Consider the following 20,556-nt stretch of genomic DNA (forward strand, 5'->3'; position numbering starts at 1 on the left):
TATATATATATATATATATATAAAATTATTATTTTAATAAATATGGAGCTCGGTGCACTGGAGTGCACCGGACTATTGCTCTATTTTTGGCTCGCATCGGTTGGAAATGCTCTTAGTGAAGTTAAATTGTTAATGGGTTGGGTCGGATCGGGTCGATGGGTTTCGAGGTTTGGGTTACTACTAATTGTTTACTAACTATATTTTGTATACATTCCTCCTTCCCTTCCTCTTTTGGCCACCACGGTTTCGTTGCTTTAGGTAAGTGCACTGGTATTCCGTGGATTCTTTCGTTCTAGGTTGAGAAAATCTTGTTCTTCTCATTGTTTGCTTCGATTCCTTCGTCCGATTTCGTGAAAATTCTGTTTCTTTTAGACTAATTTTTCGGCTAGGATGGGAGCAAAGGCGAAGAAGGCGTTGAAGAAGATTCTGAGCAAAGCTTCTACTCGTCTCTCCGTCACTCGTCGGAAGAGCGAGTCTTCCGACTTCTTGGTATTCCTTCAATCTCGTGTTTGTTTGTTTATGATTTTTACTCCATACCTTTTCTTTATGCGTGTGTAAAGTTGTTGTCTTTTGTTTTTTTTTTCTGTACATTGAAGCCTTTGGAAGGGGGTCCTGGAAGGAAAATCTCGGGACAAGAGGAGCCCGTGCAAGATACTGCGACTGTTTTATACATCGGGCATATTCCTCATGGATTCTACGAAGAACAAATGGAAGGTATTTTGCTTTATATGATAGTGTTGTTGAAAGCAAAGTAGTCCTTGTGATTAGTTTAAATATAATGCTTTCATTTTTGGTGTTATAGGATTCTTTAAGCAATTTGGGAATATTAAGAGACTGAGAATCGCTCGAAACAAAAAGGTACCTTTTCTTTTCTGCACATGTTCTTGTTATGTTAGCAAATTTTGTATGCAGTTCTTTCATCACCATGAATCTGGAAAATTTTGATATCATTGAATCCTATCAGTCAATCGAAAGACTGGTCATCATCTGAAAGGTGATCCACTCATCAATTAAGTGATTGATGATTGATTCACTTTCTTTCGCATCGCCCTAACTGTATATTGTTTATCCGATACTATGCCCTTATTAAATGTACTTTCTCTTGTGAAATAAATTCATTACATTTGCTCTTTTTTTTTCCTAGTATTGTGTAATTCAAGAAAATAAGATTCATGTTCCGTAGAAGTTTGTGAGTGCACAGTAGCATGAGGCATGCCAACCTTGTTAGGAAATATGTTTGTGATGATAATTTTCAACTTATGCTACAAGGGTTATTCACTTTACTCGTAACTTGTTCTAATTGGCTAGGTGGACATCTAGGTTTGGGCATTTCATGGCTCCTCCTCCAAATATGATGCTACCAGGGTCAACTTGAACTCTAAATGACTTTGAATATACCTGAGTAACTGAGTTAGAATCTACTTACGCTTAGCTGGTGGAAGGTATGTTATTTCTGAAGAATCAAATTCTGTTGCTAACTGTGGCTCGTTTAACGTGCCCATTGTTTTGAATTTCAATGTATTCTCATGTCACCTATAATATTGAAGTGTGGTAAATAGATGATATGCAAGGGACTCTAATAGTGTGACTTACATGTCTTGATTATTAGTTGCATGTACTTACATGTCCCATGATATTGTTTTTCTCTAGTACAATAGTTAACAGACATTGTGATGCAAAACGTGGTGGAGGAAAATGAAATAGAGAAATAAGAAGAGAAAGAATGGGGTTTCACACCTCCACCCTAAAAAAAGGTTTCACACCAAAATCCTCCAGAGAACAAATCACATAAATTTTCATTAAGTTCCAAAGGAAATATAACGGGTCTACAATAGAATTAAGCAAAAAACATCCTATATAGGAAATAAACAAAAGACACCCTAAATAAATAAAAATCAGAACCAAATCTCTATAGGAGGGATCATCAACTGTCGGTGCCTCCTGCGCTGGTATACACGCCATCGCGTCCTATCAGTGATGTCCGCATCATTCTCCCCGGGTGGGAGAGAAGTCGACTCCGTCGAGTGTGCTGCTCTACTGCTCTCATACTGCTCTAAGGTATCAGGGTGATGCACCTCCAAATCGTGACGATCAAGCCACGTGTCATCAGATGTAGGTCGTCCTTTCCAACGTACTAGATACTGTTGGGATCCACCTTCTCTAGTTGAAATAATTTCATCATCTAAAATTTTATCAATTTTGTCTGCTGTGTTAGGCGGAATATTAGGAAGTGGAGGTAAAGAGGGTCTCTCATAAACAGGCTCATAGGTAGGCTCAGTATCTAGTGGGTTATCTGGAGTAAAATCTGGACCTTTATAAGCTACTAGATCCTCAATATTAAAAGTAGAACTGATGCCAAAATCACTAGGGAGATCTAGAACATAAGCATTATCATTAATTTTCTTGAGAATTTTAAAAGGTCCGGCACTGCGTGCATGCAACTTTTTGACAGTTCCGGGTGAAAACCGTTCCGGACGTATCCGGACCATCACAAAGTCTCCAACATTAAATTCTTTGAATCTCCTTCTTAGATCAGCTTGAATTTTATAATTAGTATTATTTTGAGCAATTTTGTTACTGATTTCTTTATGCAAGTCATGAATATGTGATGCAAATGCAGATGCAGACTCAGACAACCTATGATAATGGGACATAGGAATGAGGTCTATAGGTTGTCTAGGTTTATAACCATATACTACCTCAGTTGGACTCAGACCTATGGATCTATTAACAGAATTATTGTATGTAAATTCAGCAGTTGGCAGTTTTTGATCCTAGTCTCTTAGATTCTCGCCGACAAGAGTTCTCAGTAGGTTACCTAAGCTCCTATTGACTACTTCAGTTTGCCCGTCAGTTTGTGGGTGGAAAGCAGTTGAATACTGAAGCTTAGTTCCCATCTTATGCCATAGGGTTTTCCAAAAATAACTAGTGAATTTTACATCCCTGTCTGATACAATAGTTTTTGGTAGCCCGTGCAACTTAACGATTTCGTCAAAATAGATTTTAGCAACTCGAGAGGCGTCAAAAGTTCGAGAACAGGGTATAAAGTGGGCCATCTTAGAAAATCGATCCACCACCACAAGAACGGAATCATGCTTTCGGGTAGTCTTTGGAAGTCCAAGCACGAAGTCCATACTAACATCTTGCCAAGGGCAATTAGGAACCGGTAAAGGCGTGTACAATCCTGTATTTTGCTTTCGCTGCTTAGCAAGTTGACATGCATGACATCGACTAACAAGTCTCATAACATCTCTCTTTAAGCTTGGCCAGAAAAATCGATGTTCCGTAGCTTCGATAGTTTTTGCATGCCCAAAATGTCCTGCTAAACCCCCAGCATGCAATTCCCAAATTAAAAATTCCCTTAACGAGGTGCTAGGAATGCATAACCTTCGGGACTTAAATAGATAGCCATCTTGCAAGATGAAACCATCTATTTCCTGAGTCTCTCCATTGTTTAATAAATTGTAAACTTCATAAAAATCCGGACATGATTCATATTCAGTTTTGATTTTATCAAATCCTATTACTTCTGCGTTCATCCTTGAAAGAAGAATCATGCGACGACTCAGTGCATCAGCCGCTTTGTTGTCTGCTCCAGACTTGTGTCGCAAGGTGTACGTATAGTCCTGGAGAAATTCGACCCACCTACCGTGTCTAGCATTAAGCTTCTTCTGGGAATTAAGGTAGCGAAGAGCTTCATGGTCAGAGAAGATTACGAATTCTTGAGGAAGCAAATAATGCCTCCAGTGGCGAAGAGATTGAACCACAGCATAAAATTCCTTATCGTAAATGGTATATCGTTGTCTAGTTTCATTCAGCTTTTCACTAAAGTAGGCAATCGGATGGCCCTCTTGGCTCAGGATTCCCCCTATACCAACTCCAGAAGTGTCACAAGTGACCTCAAAAACTTTAGTAAAATCGGGGAGTCGCATGATAGGGGCTTCCACCATTTTCCTTTTGATTTCAGTGAAAGCTTTAGTAGCACTTGCTGACCACTTAAATTCACCTTTCTTGAGGCATTCTGTTATTGGAGCCATAATGGTACTAAACCCTTTGATGAACCGACGATAGAATGTCGCGAGTCTATGAAAACTTCTCACGTTTCTTATGGTACAGGGTTCAGGCCACTCTTTAATAGCTTTGACCTTATCAGGGTCAGCAGACACTCCTTCAGATGAGACAATGAAACCCAAGAAAACAACTTTGTTTGTCAGAAACGTACATTTCTTAGGGTTTGCATACAGTTGCTCTCTCCTCAAGACAGCGCAGACTTGACGAAGATGATCTATATGTTGCTCCCGAGATCGACTATAGATAAGAATGTCATCAAAGTATACGACTAAAAATTGTCCCATAAAAGGTCGTAATATTTGAGTCATCACTCTCATGAAAGTACTCGGAGCATTAGTCAAGCCAAAAGGCATAACTGTCCATTCATATAACCCATCTTTTGTTTTAAACGCAGTCTTCCATTCATCGCCAGGGCGTATACGAATTTGGTGATAGCCACTTTTTAAATCTATCTTTGAAAAGATCGTGGCCCCTGCCATCATGTCCAGCATGTCATCCAAACGAGGAATGGGGAAACGGTATTTTACCGTTATTCGATTAATAGCGCGGCTGTCGACGCACATACGCCATGTTCCATCTTTCTTTAGCGTTAACAATGCGGGAACTGCGCAAGGGCTTAGGCTTTCCTTCAGAAAGCCTTTTCTCAATAACTCGTCAACTTGTCGTTTTAGTTCAGCGTGTTCAGTTGGGTTAAGTCTATAATAAGGCAAGTTAGGAAGAGATGCACCCGGGATGAAATCGATAGCATGTTGAATATCTCTCATTGGTGGCAATTCATCCGGGAGATCCTCTGGAAAGACATCCGAGAATTCCTCAATCACAGCAGTGGCTTCAAAAGGAATCGATTCACTAGGCTCATTCAGAATTTCTCGAGCCGCAAGAATCAGAATAGGAGTTCCTTTACTCATCTCACGTTCAATGCCTCTCGCACTAATCAAGCTGACTTTATTGTCGGAGTGGATGGGATCAGACTTCTTTTCCATCTTACCACCTCTAGGCTGCGATGGAAGAATCTTGATTTTCTTACCCTCATGTTCAAACATGCAGATATTTGAACGGCCATAAATATGCACATCATTACCAAATAGCCAAGGTCTTCCAAGGATAATTTGACCCACATCCATGGTCAATACATCGCACCAGATTTTATCCTTATAAGTCGTGAATTCAATTGGAACCAAACAACGCTCTTTTATTTCCAGCGTGGTTGAATTAATCCACGAAACCTTGTAAGGATTAGGATGGGAAACCGCTCTCAAATTTAGTTTTGAAATAATGGTGGAGGACACGGCATTTATACAGCTGCCACTATCCACAATTACTTTACAATTTTTACCTCCAATTTTCGTGAATGTGTGGAAAATGGAGTTGCGCCTCCAATCATCATTGACTTTAGGTTGAGAGAGGGCACATCTAACAACATGTAACCTTGTGGAGTCTATGTGCCTCAGGCATCCTAGGGTATTTTCTTCGTCTTCATCTTCAAAATCTCCTTCTTCACCGTTTACATGGTGAACATATCCATCAAAGTCTTGCTCGGAGTCTTCTTCGAAGGGTTCCTCAATTAAACTTATTTTATACGGGCTCGCACAATTTGCAGCAACATGTCCATAGCCTTGACACTTATAGCATTTGACCCGAGGATTAATCTTAGAAAAGTCTTTCTCAATGTTTTTACCTTTGTATTCTACCTTGGATTGTGAAGGGCTAGGGGTAGATCGATTAAAAGATTGACTAGTAGATTTGGCTTGATGAGGACCTGTGGCGGATTTATGAATTTGAGGTCTTGTTTCATAATTTCTTGGGATGTGGTTAGGTCTAGACTCCTCTAAGTCTTGAACTAAGCTATAGGCCCTTTCCAAAGTATCAATATTACGAGCAAAAAGTTCACTTCTCAATTCTTCACGTAGGCCAGCCCTAAATCTGGATAAGATTTGCATAGGGGTTTCTGATTCGATCACGCTACACCGAACAAGCAATTCATCAAAGGCCGCAACGTAATCCTTAGCGGACTTACTCCCTTGGGTAAGTCGGTTCCATCTGTCTAGAAGCTTAGGGTAATAGGAAGGTGGGAGGTATTTACGTTTTAGTTCATTTTTCATATCAACCCAAATTTCAATTGGAAGCTCACCCCTAATCTCACGAAGAGTCTCAACGTTGGTCCAGTATTGATTTGCTTTCCCAGTCAATTTCATGGCAGTAAACCTGACTTTACGGACTTCCGACATATCATACCATTTAAAGTAACGGTCCATGTCTTTGATCCAGTCCAAGAAGTGTTGCGGATCTAGACGACCATCAAACATCGGAGCATTAATTTTAATGCTTCGAAGGTACCGTTCATCAGGATCTCGCTCATTCCCTTGAAAATGTTGACGAGGTAAAGGAGTGTTAGATTCACCACGTTCAAGGTTAGGGCGGTGATTATTTTAAGGAGCGATGTGCTCACGAGGTCTTTCTACCCTATATAGTCGTTCATCGGTCACCCGTTGATACCCAAGTAAAGTATCTTGAGTATCCCTGACTTGTTGAGCTAAGGTACCTAGTTGTCCCATAATGTCGTCGAGCTTCTTACTAAGTTCGGGATCCATACTGCTACTGCTGGACTCACTAGAATCACTGAGGAGATAAGCCTTACCTCTACGTGTTGGCATACACTAATATGCAATGAATGAGTTATGTATTGCTTTATATATTTTATTTATATATATATCCCTTTTTTTTTATCTTTTTAATTTTATGCTTGCTAACTTAAATAAAATTAAATAATGTTCTAACCTAATGGAATGCAGACGTCTCCTAAATGATATGAGATGATATGCTATGCAATCAAGAAAATCTTAAAAATGAATACTTAATTGAATTTAGATTTTCTGTTCAGGAGATTCAAAGACTAATGTCAAGGCTTAATGGTTTTTAAACAAAAGTCACACTTAATAAATACCAAACCCTTTAAATTTCTTTCCAAAAATTAACATAATGCTAATATTCTATTTGACACAGTTCATCTCTTAATATCAGGATTAAAGCATATAAGGTTTCTATGTAGTATCTCCCTCACTATATGTGGACAGTAGGAATTGATAACAGTTTAGAGATGATACTAGAAAAGAATGACCCAAAAATATTTAATACATTGAAAAGAACACGTACCTGATCATCTGAGGAAAAAAAAGGAATTGAAATTAATTAATTTGTCTTCACCCTTTTCTTCCTCCCCTCACAATGTGTCACTGTTCATGTCTTCTCCACCAGGGAGGGAGTGGTCAACAACAGTGTCGGCGACGTCGGCGGCAAAGTCCGAGACAGTGGTGGTCGTCGTTAGCTATGGCAGGGAACGAGGCACGGGAGATCACGGCGCGGGCGTCGGCGTCGTCTGTGATGGCTGCAGACGTCAAAGAAATGGCGTCGTCGGGTGGAGTGACGGCGTCAGGTGGCGTCGTCGGGGCGGGGCAGAGCTGGGGCGGCGTCGTCGGGTGGAGTGACGGCGTCGTCGAGGCGAGGCAGGGTCGGGGCAGCGTCGTCGAGTGGAGCGACGGCGTCGGGTGGCGTCGTCGGGGTGGGGCAAAACCGGGGCGGCATCGTCAGGGCGAGGCAGAGCCGAGGCGGCGTCGTCGGGGCGAGGTAGAGTCGGGGCAGCGTCGTCGGTTGGAGCGACGGCGTCAGGTGGCGTCGTCGGATGGAGCGACGGCGTCGGGTGGCGTCGTCGGGGCGGGGCAGAACCGGGGCGGCGTCGTCGGGGCGAGGTAGAGCCGGGGCGGGGTAGAGCCGGGGCGGCGTCGTCGGGGCGGGGCAGAACCGGGGCGACGTCGTCGGGGCGAGGCAAAGCCGAGGCGGCGTTGGGGCAGCAGCGACGGCGTCGGGTTTTTTTGGTGTGAGGTGAGGGGGAGGTTAGGGATGAAGTTGGGCAACGGGTTGGGAGAAAATGATTAATGGGTTGTGGGTTTAGTCTAATAAAGTTTGGGTTTTGGGCTAATGGGTTTTGGGTTTAGGTTTGATGGGTTTAATGGGGTTGGGTTGGTTTTAAGTTAGGGAGGGAATTTAAAAATTGGAAATATTGGAGGGATGAAAATTAGGATAGATAGGATTTGTTGGGATGTTAGAGAAGAAATAGGAAATTTGGTGGGAGGTTTAGGGGAAGAAGGAATTGGTTGAGATTTAATAAGATTAAAAGCAAAAAAATGAAATTTTCGAAAATTTGAAACACTGATTTTTTTTTTCACAGCAAAAGAGACGTGCTGTTTCTTTTTTTTCTTTTTTTTTCTCTCTTTTTTTTCTTTTTTTTTCTTTTTTTTTTTCAATCTAAAAACAAATAAAAATAATGATGGAAACTAGATAATGCAACAACAATCAATATTTTTTTGAAGGACTTGGAATCTTACGCGGTAGCAATTCCTTTATGACAACAGATTCTTGTTGTTCCTCGTCGACGGTAATTTATTTGCTCGTTGTACGTCGGATTTCTTAACGTTCCGGTGTTCGTGGAGCGATTGGTTGTGCGAAGAACAAATGTGGAGCAGCGTAGAACCCGAGAGGAGGGGCGTCCATAAACTAGGATCCTTCGCTTTGATACCAAAATGATGCAAAACGTGGTGGAGGAAAATGAAATAGAGAAATAAGAAGAGAAAGAATGGGGTTTCACACTTCCACCCTAAAAAAAGGTTTCACACCAAAATCCTCCAGAGAACAAATCACATAAACTTTCATTAAGTTCCAAAGGAAATATAACGGGTCTATATATAGACCTACAATGGAATTAAGCAAAAAACACCCTACATAGGAAATAAACAAAAGACACCCTAAATAAATAAAAATCAGAACCAAATCTCTATAGGAGGGATCATCAACTGTCGGTGCCTCCTGCGCTGGTACACACGCCATCGCGTCCTATCAGTGATGTCCGCATCACATTGGTTCCACAAATTATTACTTCCACATGAAAACCATTTTCTTGGATTAAGTTTATACTTCACCTGTCTCTGTTCCTTATCTCTCCATATAAGTGGAATTGCTTTCCTGTATTAGTTTGAACCATGTTGTGCTTTATTAGACAGGAAACTCCAAGCACTATGGGTTTATTGAATTTGAAAATCCTGAGGTAAAGTACTTCACCACTTACACTGCCCTTTTGTTTAAAATATTAGCTCATTTTATAAAGTACCATTTGATATGTCTAGTTATTTCAGGTGGCCAAGGTTGTGGCTGATGAAATCAATAATTACCTTCTGTTTGAGCAGATTCTGCAAATTCATCTCATTCCACCAGAGCATGTTCATCCATTGTTGTAAGTATTCAAATATGACGTGCTAAATTTATCTAACAAATGTTGGGCATAGCACCTATAGTGGATGAGGATATTGAATCGGTGAGTGTGATTATTGGAGAAGATAGAAACCGTATTGCTTAGAATTGCTAGAGTATAAGTTATGAAAGAACACCCAGACACAGTATGTATCTAAACCTTAGGCAATGATATCACTACTTTGGTTAAGTAAAAATCGGAAGAAATATTAAAAAGCAAAAGTAGAGATGAACGCTAAGATTTTAACGTGGAAAACCCAAACGGAAAAAAACCACAGATCCAAACTCGGATCAAAACCAATCACTAGAATAATGACAGCTACAAGACTGACTCACAAAACAACCCGTCGATCCCCACGACTTTGTTCCTCTCAGTCTTGCTCGCTAGAACCCACGATTCACCGCTTCTCGTGATTAATATCCAACCTCAGTAGCCCTTGAGATTGATCTTTCGTCTAGATAGCCCTTAAGACGAAAGTTTTAAATCTCGTAGAACAGTCGGACTTTGTTTGTTGAAGAAGCGATGTAGCCACAAGAGTTCTCCTTCAAATTGCTTCACCAACCACCCTAGAGTTAGGGCATCACAATGCTTATATAAGATCTCTAAGATAGAGCCAAATTCAAGTCTTATCCAAACTCACGAAAGTCCAAAAATTACAAACTTCGTAGGTGCATTCGAACACGGCTCGAGTGCATTCGAACATGGCCCGAGTGCATCCGAACGGCCTGACTTGATCTTAGGTGCGTTCGAACGGGCCTAAGTGCGTTCGAACACGCCGACTTGATTTTCACAAGTTGCGTTCGAATGGGTAAGTACACTTCTCTGAATGTGTGAACGCGTTGTGAACGTAGCAGGGTGCCTTCGAACAGCCCATGACTGCGTTTGAACACGAGCAGAAACAACACTCTTTGTCTGTGCGAACGCCTGCGCTCGCGTTCGAACGCGCTTGTGAACGCTACTCTCTGTCTATGCGAACACCAGTGCTCGAGTTCGAACGCACTTGTGAACGCCACACTCTGTCTGTGCAAACGCGTTGTGAACGCGGTGTGAATGTCATGTGAACTAGAAAGGAGGAAGATGAAAACCCTTAGGTTCGGACGCAATATTTAAAGAACCCCTGTGTGCGTTCGAACGCATCAGTCTACGCGTTCGAACGCGCCAGTCACCGCGTTCGAACTCATAAAAAAAAAAAAAGATGTTCGAACGCAAGCTTCTTGAGTTCGAACATGGTGACTAGCACGTTCGAACGCGCAGACTGGTGTGTTCGAACGCAGTTGGGGGTTCTTTAAATATTGCGTTCGAACCCAAGGGTTTTCATCTTCCTCCTTTCAAACCCTAGAAACCCTTCCTTTCCACTCTCCCAAATCTTCAAGATCTTCACGTTTTTCACCAAAATTTTCACTCCAAACTCTTTCAAAGGCTATTTCTCCTCCGGATCTAGAGTTTTTGGGCCGAATCTTCAAGATTTTCATCACTTTTTGCGAGGTATGATCGTGCATACAATTCTTATTTTTTTATTCAAATTAGCCTCTTGATCTTGGTTGATTTCGTGCGTTTTCGATTTTTAATCATGATAGAGTTTATATCTTGATGTTTCTTGAGCGATTGAACGTGACAACTTTGCTTTTTCTAGTGGAAGATAAATTTCACTTAATGCTTTCATGGTTTCTAGGATTTTTTAGCTTTCTTGTTATTTTTTGTATGCTTTGGGCATGTGTTGAATCTTGCGATTTGTTTTCCTCTCTAGAATGTCTAAAAAAGCTGCAGTTTCCAAGAAGCCAAGGCCGCCTTCCTCACCATCTTCGGCTCCCAAGTTATCTTCATCAAATGCTGCAAGGAGTTACGAACACAATTTTGGAACTCATCCGATAATCTGTGAAAGGCCAGTTGTTATCTCAGATTTTGCCGCCTTAGGGATTGAAAAATTGTTCACTGAGTAAGGATGGCTGTCAGTGTATCGGATGGATGGGACAGCGTATGTAGAGGTTGTTCAGAAGTTTTACAGTAATGCCACTCTTTTGGAACGATGTATACGGTCCACCGTCTGAGGGATATCCGTGTACTTGGACTCTGAAGTCATCCGTGCTGAATTCTAACTTCTTGATGGCAATTTCGAGTATCCATCTTCTGAGCCTCTTCCTGCTGTTCAAGATTATACTGGTGATGTATTAATACAAGGGGAAGAGTGGATAGGTAACATGATGCCACATGCGAAACTAACATCTGTGGCTCGCATGTTACATCTCATCTATTTATACAACATCACTTCGAAGACTCGGCATTCCAGTATCAATTAGGACCGGGTCTTCCTTCTTCATGCGATGCTGCCAGGAGTTTCGATTGATTTGGTTGCTATTATGTATGATTATATTTTGACAGCTGCACAAAAAGAAGCTCCTAGTGAAGGTTTGCCGTTTGGTATTTTTATCACCAAATTGTGCACGCAGAGTAGTGTGAGAGTGGACACCACAGAAGCATCAGTTTCTACCCAAAATCCATTGGATCAGATCATAATTAAGAGGAGTCAAGCCCATGATCCACCGTCTCTTTACAAACCGACCTCCTCTTTCGTCGCTGAACGTCGATCACACCGAGACAGCTTTGATAATGACTCATATCACTCTTGAGGAAGATTTTTCGCATTTTACTGAACGGTTTGATCAGCTTAGCACTCAGGTGTAGGACTTACAATTGGCCGTGAATGACTTATGGGTTGAGCAAGCTCGTCAGGGGATAGTGCTTGACTCGGTGTTGTTGATCCTCCATCGTCAGTTTTCTCTTAGTTCTTAGTCTTTGGTAATTTGTGTCAAAAATGGAGAGAGTAGAGATCGTGTGTTTAGGGGGAGTAAGGAGTGAGTTTAGGAGTTTAGAGGGAGTTCATTGTATATTAATTTGCTTAGTGACTTGACTTGCCTTATTGTGTTTGCTTGATAACTTGACTTGCATTATTGTGTTTGAATTGTTTAGTAACTTTTATTATTGTTTAGTGAATGTATGATCTTACACTTCAAGTTATTTTCACTTGATCTTGGATTGATATGTTTTTTATTTGCAGGGATTGAAGTACTAAAACTTTTAGACTTGTTGAATGCTCATTTAGGATTCTTTGTAATTATTGGAAACTAGATGTTTTGTCACAAATTGCCAAAAGGGAAGATTGTTAGATTTTTAGTGTTGGCAATTGTGTACAAAATATTCTAAGTGTTTTTATACATGTATATGAGCATTTATACAAGGCTAGAAAGTATTTGGTTTAAAGAATTACAAGATCAAAGGAGAAAAGATTTCTAGTTTACATCGCATTTGCACAGACAGAGTGTGGCGTTCACAAGCACGTTCGAACGCGAGCACTGGCGTTCGCATAGACAGAGAGTGGCGTTCACAAGCGCGTTCGAACGTGAGCGCAGACGTTCTCACAGACAGAGAGTGTTGTTTCTACGTGCGTTCGAACGCAGTCATGGGCTGTTTGAACGCATCCTGCTACGTTCACAGCGCGTTCACACATATAGAGAAGTGTACTTGCCCGTTTGAACGTAACCTATGAAAATCAAGTCGTCGCATTTGAACGCACTTGGGCCCGTTCGAACGCACCTGAGATCAAGTCAAGCCGTTCGAACGCACCTACGAAGTTTGCAATTTTTTACTTTCGTGAGTTTAGATAAGACTTGGATTTGGTTCTATCTTGGAGGTCTTATATAAGCATTGTGATGCCGTAACTCTAGGGTGGTTGGTGAAGTAATTTGAAGGAGAATTCTTGAGGCTACATCACTTCTTCAACGAACAAAGTCCGACTCTTCTACAAGGTTTAAAACTTTCGTCTTAAGGGTTATCTAGATGAAAGATCAATCTCGAGGGCTATTGAGGTTGGATATTAATCACGAGAAGCGGTGAATCATGGGTTCTAACGAGCAAAACTGAGAGGAATAAAGTTGTGGGGATCAACGGGTTGTTTTGTGAGTCAGTCTTGTAATTGCCATTATTCTAGTGATTGGTTTTGATCCGAGTTTGGATCCGTGGTTTTTTTCCGTTTGAGTTTTTCCACGTTAAAATCTTGGTGTTCATCTCTACTTCTGTTTTTTAATATTTTTTCCAATTTTTACTTAAGCAAAGTAGTGATATCATTGCCTAGGGTTTTAGATACATATTGTTTTCTTTTAAATCAGTAAAAAAAACTAAAAAATATTTTTAGAGATGTACTTCTGAAAATTTAAAATAGATTCAAGACATAAAAAGCAAAAGCAGAGATCAACGCCAAGATTTTAACGTGGAAAACTCCAAACGGAAAAAAACCACGGATCCAAACTCGGATCAAAATCAATCACTAGAATAATGGCAGTTACAAGACTGACTCATAAAATAACCCGTCGATCCCCACGACTTTGTTCCTCTCAGTCTTGCTCGCTAGAATCCACGATTCACCGCTTCTCGTGATTGATATCCAACCTCAGTAGCCCTTAAGACAAAAGTTTTAAACCTTGTAAAAGAGTCGGACCTTGTTTGTTGAAGAAACGATGTAGCCTCAAGAATTCTCCTTCAAATTACTTCACCAGCCACCCTAGAGTTAGGGCATCACAATGCTTATATAAGATCTAAAAGATAGAGCCAAATCTAAGTTTTATCCTAACTCACGAAAGTCCAAAAATTGCCAACTTCGTAGGTGCGTTCGAACGCGGGCCGAGTGCGTTTGAACGGCCTGACTTGATCTCAGGTGCGTTCGAACGGGCCCAAGTGTGTTCGAACATGGCGACTTGATTTTCACTGGTTGCGTTCGAACGGGTAAGTACACTCCTCTAGATGTGTGAATGCGCTGTGAACGTAGCAGGGTGCGTTCGAACGGTCCGTGACTGCGTTTGAACGTGCGTAGAAACAACACTCTCTGTCTTTGCGAATGCCTACGCTCGCGTTAGAACGCGCTTGTGAACGCTACTCTCTGTTTGTGTGAAAGCCAACGTTTGCATTCGAACGCGTTTGTGAACGCCACTCTCTGTCTGTGCGAAAGCGCTGTGAACGCAGTGCGAACGCGATGTGAACTAGAAATCTTTTCTCCTTTGATATTGTAATTTTTCAAACCAAATACTTTCTAGACTTGTATAAATGCTCATATACATGTATAAAAATATTTTGTACATAATTGTCAACACGAAAAACCTAACAAGTTAGGTGAGAAATAAATATGTTGGAGTGGACATGTCCATGGTGCACTGTTACTGATGGGTAATTTCATGTTGTGGGAGGGAGTTGGTGACCAAAACTATTGTGGGATAAATAGTAAGAACATATATTATACAATTTGATTTGAACTTTGCACTAAATAGAGCTGAATGGAGGAAAAAGATCCATATAGCTTGGGTTTAGTTGCCCTCTTGTTGTTGCTGTTATTGTTTTGTAGTAGCTAGGAAGTGGAACAAAAAACTTTATTTATTTAGTTTTTAAGAATTGATATGATGGTAAAAGTCCTCCTGATGGATATTGTTTACAGTTGAATTTCTTGCTATTTTATGAACTGACCTAATTCAATATTTTCTAGATGTTTTTCCTCTTGATTCCAGAGGCATGGGGCCAACACAGTTTTTCTTCTTTTCAGTATACGGAATACTGATTTACCTTCTCAGGGCCTAGAACATCTACATCAATATCTTTTTGGTTTCTTTTACATAGTGCTTTTCCCACTGTTTGAGGATGATATCATGGTTGTGGTTTGTAGTTAGTTGCAGTGCCTATTTCTACCCGGATATTTGAAGTCTAGCTGACTGGACTACTCATATAATCCTCCTTATTTTGACATCTTTTATCCTTAATTTACCCTACTAATAGTAGATGGCCTGAATGACTAATATGATAGATGAAGCAACGATGGCCATGCCACAGGCACGGCACGGCACGACTTGTGCCATAAGAAAAGAAGAGAAAAAAGTAACACCTTCGCTGTCGCCGCTCATCGTCGTTGTCGCCTAAGCTTGCGTCGGGTGCCTTAGCCCGAGGGAGAGAGAGAGAGAGAGAGAGAGAGAGAGAGAGAGAGTTTATCGGTTTAAATTTAAGTTGCGGATCATGCGAGCGAGCTCGGGCGACGACGACAGCGAAGGCCAGTGGCGACGGCGAGGTTAATAGCGAAGCTATTAGGAGGGGTGTCGTGCGGCACTCCTCGTGCCATATGCTGGTACGCCGCCATCACGGCCATCCATGAGATGGAGCACCCGAAAATTTGGGATATCTAGATATGTGAGTATAAAATTTAGATACTAGTATGCAGATAATATTTTAGGTAATAAATATGTAAAAGGGTAAGCCCTCTTTTAATGCTTATCCAGAATATAGTACTTTTCTGGATGAAGGAATTTGTACATCAATTTGGAGTTGTCAGCTATATATCTATATGCTTGTTACATCTTAATTTTTTTCATGTTTCTTCTAAATTCCCTGTGTGTGATGTATTTTTACTTCAGTAAAGAGATCATATTGTAATTTTCCTGGATAAAATAAATTAAATGTGTGTGCAAATAGAACTTAACAATAGATTCAAGGGTCATACCATGATGAAGAAAGAACTACAAAAGATCATGCTTTCATATGCTCAGCTGATCTTATGAGGAACTTGATAGGAATGAAAGCAATGAAGCACAGACACGAATACGACATGATACGGACACGATGACACGGCAAATTTTGAAATTATAAGATACGGCGAAATAAATAAATATATTATCGATACATCTAAAGTAAAAGTTTGCAATCTAATAGTCTTAAATACACATATTAAGCTATAAATACTAAGAAATATCATTCAAATAACTAAGAAGTATACATCAAGTTGTAAAAACTGTCGGTATAAAAAAAATAACTAACAGTTTATCACACTAATTAGAATTAAAATAACTAACAAAAATTAAAATAACTAATATTTTATCACACTAATTAGAAATAAAAATAACTAACAAAAATTTAAATTTAAGATTAAGTCCTATTAGAGAGAGATAGAGACAGAGAGAGGAGGCAAAGAGAGAGAGGATGAGAGATGGGGAGGGAGGAAGGAAGAGAGATCACTAGATCAGTGTTAGAGAAAGAGAGAGATAGAGAGAGAGAAGAACTTTGCCGTAGTAATCCGTCGTCCTCGCCGTGCTTAGCCCGTTGCGCTGGCTCAGCAGCTCGTCGGTTGTCGTGATCGTTGCGATTGTCGCTTAGTAGCTCCGCTCGAGGGTTTTAGGTGATAGGGTAAGTACAGTGAGGACGAGGATTTAGGTATTTAGGGTTGGGTGAGGATTTAATTATTTTGTTTTGGGTTTGGATCCGGGTTAACAAAAATTGACTTAACCTGACTTGTTAAACATTAGCCAAAATTCATACCATGTCCCGTCCGTGCCCCGGCAATGTCCTACACGTGTCCGATTTTTTTATTTTTTATTTAATTATGGATACTCCAGACACGTGTCCCACGTGTGTCCGTGTTCGACACGAGCACCTCCTCCTAGAAGAGGTGTCCATGCTTCATTGAATGGAAGTCTGATTGCTACATTCTTAGTTACTTATTGACGAAGGCAACATCGACAGTTATTAGAAATATGGAAGATGCAGCAGCAACATAAGAAGACTCTCAAGAATCAACGTTCAAACGGCCTTCACTGTGTTCAAACACTTGAGCCCGTGAGTAAAATAGTCTCTGGATGTGTTCGAATGCCCGAACCCGAGAACAAAATGGCCTTGGGATGCGTTCGAACGGCCACCCTAGGATTCAAATGCCTGTCTAGTTCCCAATGCGTTCGAATAGCTTGGAAGGCTGTTCGAACTCCCAACAAACGCGAGTTGGCTTACTTTCGTGTTTGATTAGGTTTGTCTCGTTAGTTTGATTATAGGACTAAAGAAACAATTGACCTGTTAAAAACTGGGAAACTTGACAATTCAACTAGCAAACTGTGCAACTCAGACGGGTTTTCATTTGGGTTGCTCATTTTTCCATAATTACCTAGTTGTCCTTAATGTTTAATTATTTTATTTTTTACCTAAGAGTAATTTAGCCTAAAATTAAAGTAATTATATCTATAAAAAAGTAAAAGTGAAATTAAGATATGGTTTTGTATAAGTCATATGATTTAATGTACTTAAAATTAAGTCTTATTTTAAAATGGCTAAATAATAGAAGACATACAATTATATTGCTTGTATAGATTTTTTTTTGTTTTATAATTATTTAGAACTATAAATACATTATTTATATATTCAAAATTTTCTTAGATAAATCAGCGGTTTGATCGGGCGACCACTAGTTGAAGTACTAACCCAGAAACCCAACCTCTAATTAGATCAATGTCCGTCCAATTCTGATCACTATGCTTCAGAGGCTTTGTTTGAGATCCTGCCTTTAGTCAAGCAATATAAGTTTCCATCTTGATGTTGATGTCATGTTTCCAATAGTTCTGGTTTTAGTATTCGTTAAATTTTGTCCGTTACTGTTCTGACTCGTGTGAAACCTCAAACTATGCTAAAAACACAAGTTCGGGACAAGGAAAGTTACATCTTTCTATTGGCCATCCTTTCATGAAAAAGAAGCCTACATGTTCCTAACGTCGTAACAAACAACTAGATCTCCATCTCTTTTAACTTGGACAAATTACTCATATTAATGTCATATGGATGGCACAAGTTACTTCTTGGAACCTTTTCCATGAAGATTACATAGGATGCTTATATTATACAGTGTGCTAAGATACTCCTGAGGCCACTGCTCTGGTTCCTGCCTTTAGTGGAACCATATAGCTGTCTGCATGTTGATGCATTACTTAAAGATGACTGTAAGATGGATTTATGGAATATTGTCAGATGTGACTGATATGGTTGTGTTTGTTGACCTGCAAAAGTTTTATCTATATATAATGCATTTTCATGTCAACTGAGTACTGACTGCAATCTTAATTGATATAAAAGGTTCCTTTTTCTACTTTGAGACAATTTGGACTTGTCGTCAGACCTTATTTTTAATGTATGGGTCTTGACATTTGGGCAAATACCTACTGTCAAAATTGTCATCTTGACACCAGTTTGCTTGTCTATCATCTTCTAGCACATTAATTTATAAACAATCCCTACATGCACTTGTCATCATGCCATCAGATAAAAAGCGGCAAACAATTGGAGTATATATTGTTTTCATGTTGAAGTTAAATCCTTCATCATATTGATAGAAGCCTTCTTTTAATGTCCAGAAGATTTTAGATTAATTGGTCGGTTTTTTTGTTTATTGGCTACATTTTATGTTTGTGGTAAAGTCCTTCCTTACCATACGAAAGATTGCAGATTTAATTGGTCATTTATACTTTCTTTTGGTTTAGATGGAAAGGAGTGAATAAGAGATATAAACCTTTGAATTGGGTAGGCATTGCACGGAAGCAGCATAGCAAGGTAATGCCAATCTTTTCGACCGTCAATGTTGTAGTTTACTAATAATCTCTTATATGTCATTTTGGTGAGACAATTATTGCTATGATATTTTCAGGAAAAAACAGCAGAAGAGCACCGACGGATGATTCAAGGAATTTTAAAACAAGATGAGAAGCGGCATAAGCGAATAAAGGCCGCTGGCATTGATTATGAATGCCCAGATTTTGTAAGTAATAAGCACCCAGATTTTGTTACAATTATTTATTCTAAAGTTCATTTAAGCTGGTTACTTATAAGTAAAAGTAAAACATATGCAAAGGTGAAGTCATAAATGCCTGAATATTTTCCTTTATTCATGGGTTACTATGCAAAGGAATTGTTGGATGCTTGGAACTATTATAGATCTCAAGGAATTTGCATAAAAGACCCTTGGAATTTGGATGTTGCAAAAACTGATAGCTTTCTTTATTTTTCTAAATGTCCCTCCTAAGAAGAGCTTAAATTTTTCATCAGCAAGTAGCAAGTGTGCATCTTAAAAAGGGCAAGGGCTAAATAAATCTCAAAATTTGGAAAAAAGAGAAGTCAAACTGATTTCTTATGCGCATTACTTATTTCTAAAGCAAAAACGATATTCGATGCTGCTGATTAATGTTACTTCATATCAAGTCATTTATATTTGAAACTTAGATGTGTGATAATGAAATTTTAGGATGTTGTTTATGACTTTCTCTGTTCTTTTTATTACTACGGTGTACAGGTTGGTCATATTCAGCTTGTTGCCAAGAAAATTAAGTTCGTCGAGGAGCAAGACTAGAAGGCTATAGGAACAAAAATGAGATGTATCTTTTTTATCTTGTACCAACTTGAAGGGATTCTGATGCCCTTATTTGTTCTAGGTTAAATTTAGCTTGCCTTTTTGTTTTCTCTTTTTGTGTTTTCTATCATGTTGATATTGTAAGAAAGGTTACATGGATGATGGAGAATTAACAAAGAACTGAACTTTTGCTCCATTTTCTGGATGTTTCCCTTTGGAAAATAAACTCACAGATCAATATCATGGCATATTCAGGCTAAATGATGTCAACTATAATACAGTTCATATTATTACCTTGACACCAGCGCCGCAGCTCAATTGTTGTGCACGATATTATTTGTTTGAAACAGGCATATAACTTGTTAAATCATAGGGCTTGATTTATAAATAGTAAAATTATAAGATGTAAATTATAATTTCGTTAAAAGGCAGTGTGTTATATGTAAATTTTTCTTAAAAAATTTAAACTATTTAATAGTAGCTAAGTCACGATTATAAGTGATGGGGCAATTTAGTCAGTTCACCAATTTTATCGACGACATTAAAGGGGTGAGATACTTATGATAATCTATGGGGATCATTGTGTATTAAAAAAATTTGAGGGTGAAAGGCAATTATATATTCCTAAAAAAATCTTATTATGGTATAAATCTTCTTGTACTAGTATAGCAAGTAATCAACCGCTTATCACAATATTAATATAATAATACCTATTTCTCTTTTCTTTCCTCTATCATTCATTATTTTTATATTTATTAATTATTATTTTACTCTTAAAACTGTATCACTTTTAATTGATTATTATTTCAATCACTCTCCCTCGTATCTCTCGTATCTTTTCCTCATCATTTTCCTCATCCATCCATTATGAAGTGTATATTTAGTCATTCACCAAAATAACATAACTAGTTAACAAAATAACATAAGACTAATTTTAGTATTAAAAATTAGCATAGCTATATAGTAGTATTGAACTTATATTACTTCATGTTTGCAGACA

At 39.3% G+C, this 20,556-nt stretch overlaps 1 protein-coding gene across 2 annotated transcripts; it reads left to right on the plus strand.

Moving 5' to 3' along the window:
* The first annotated feature begins 221 nt into the window (after positions 1 to 221).
* Positions 222 to 19,806, plus strand: LOC140761598 (uncharacterized). 2 transcript variants are annotated; one of them, XM_073098999.1, is made up of 9 exons: positions 222 to 258; positions 373 to 489; positions 597 to 714; positions 803 to 858; positions 9,122 to 9,169; positions 9,258 to 9,355; positions 18,694 to 18,763; positions 18,858 to 18,968; positions 19,500 to 19,806. In XM_073098999.1, exons 2-9 carry the CDS (start codon positions 391 to 393, stop codon positions 19,554 to 19,556), a joined length of 657 nt encoding a protein of 218 aa, XP_072955100.1. In that variant the 5' UTR covers positions 222 to 258; positions 373 to 390; the 3' UTR covers positions 19,557 to 19,806. The 2 variants fall into 2 exon arrangements, with proteins under 2 accessions (XP_072955100.1, XP_072955102.1); XM_073099001.1 differs by having other exon boundaries at positions 232 to 258; positions 390 to 489.
* Positions 19,807 to 20,556: the final 750 nt, after the last annotated feature.

This window comes from Typha angustifolia, chromosome 6 (assembly GCF_048772165.1).
Source record: "Typha angustifolia cultivar Huaian chromosome 6, ASM4877216v1, whole genome shotgun sequence".
Taxonomy (NCBI): domain Eukaryota; kingdom Viridiplantae; phylum Streptophyta; class Magnoliopsida; order Poales; family Typhaceae; genus Typha; species Typha angustifolia.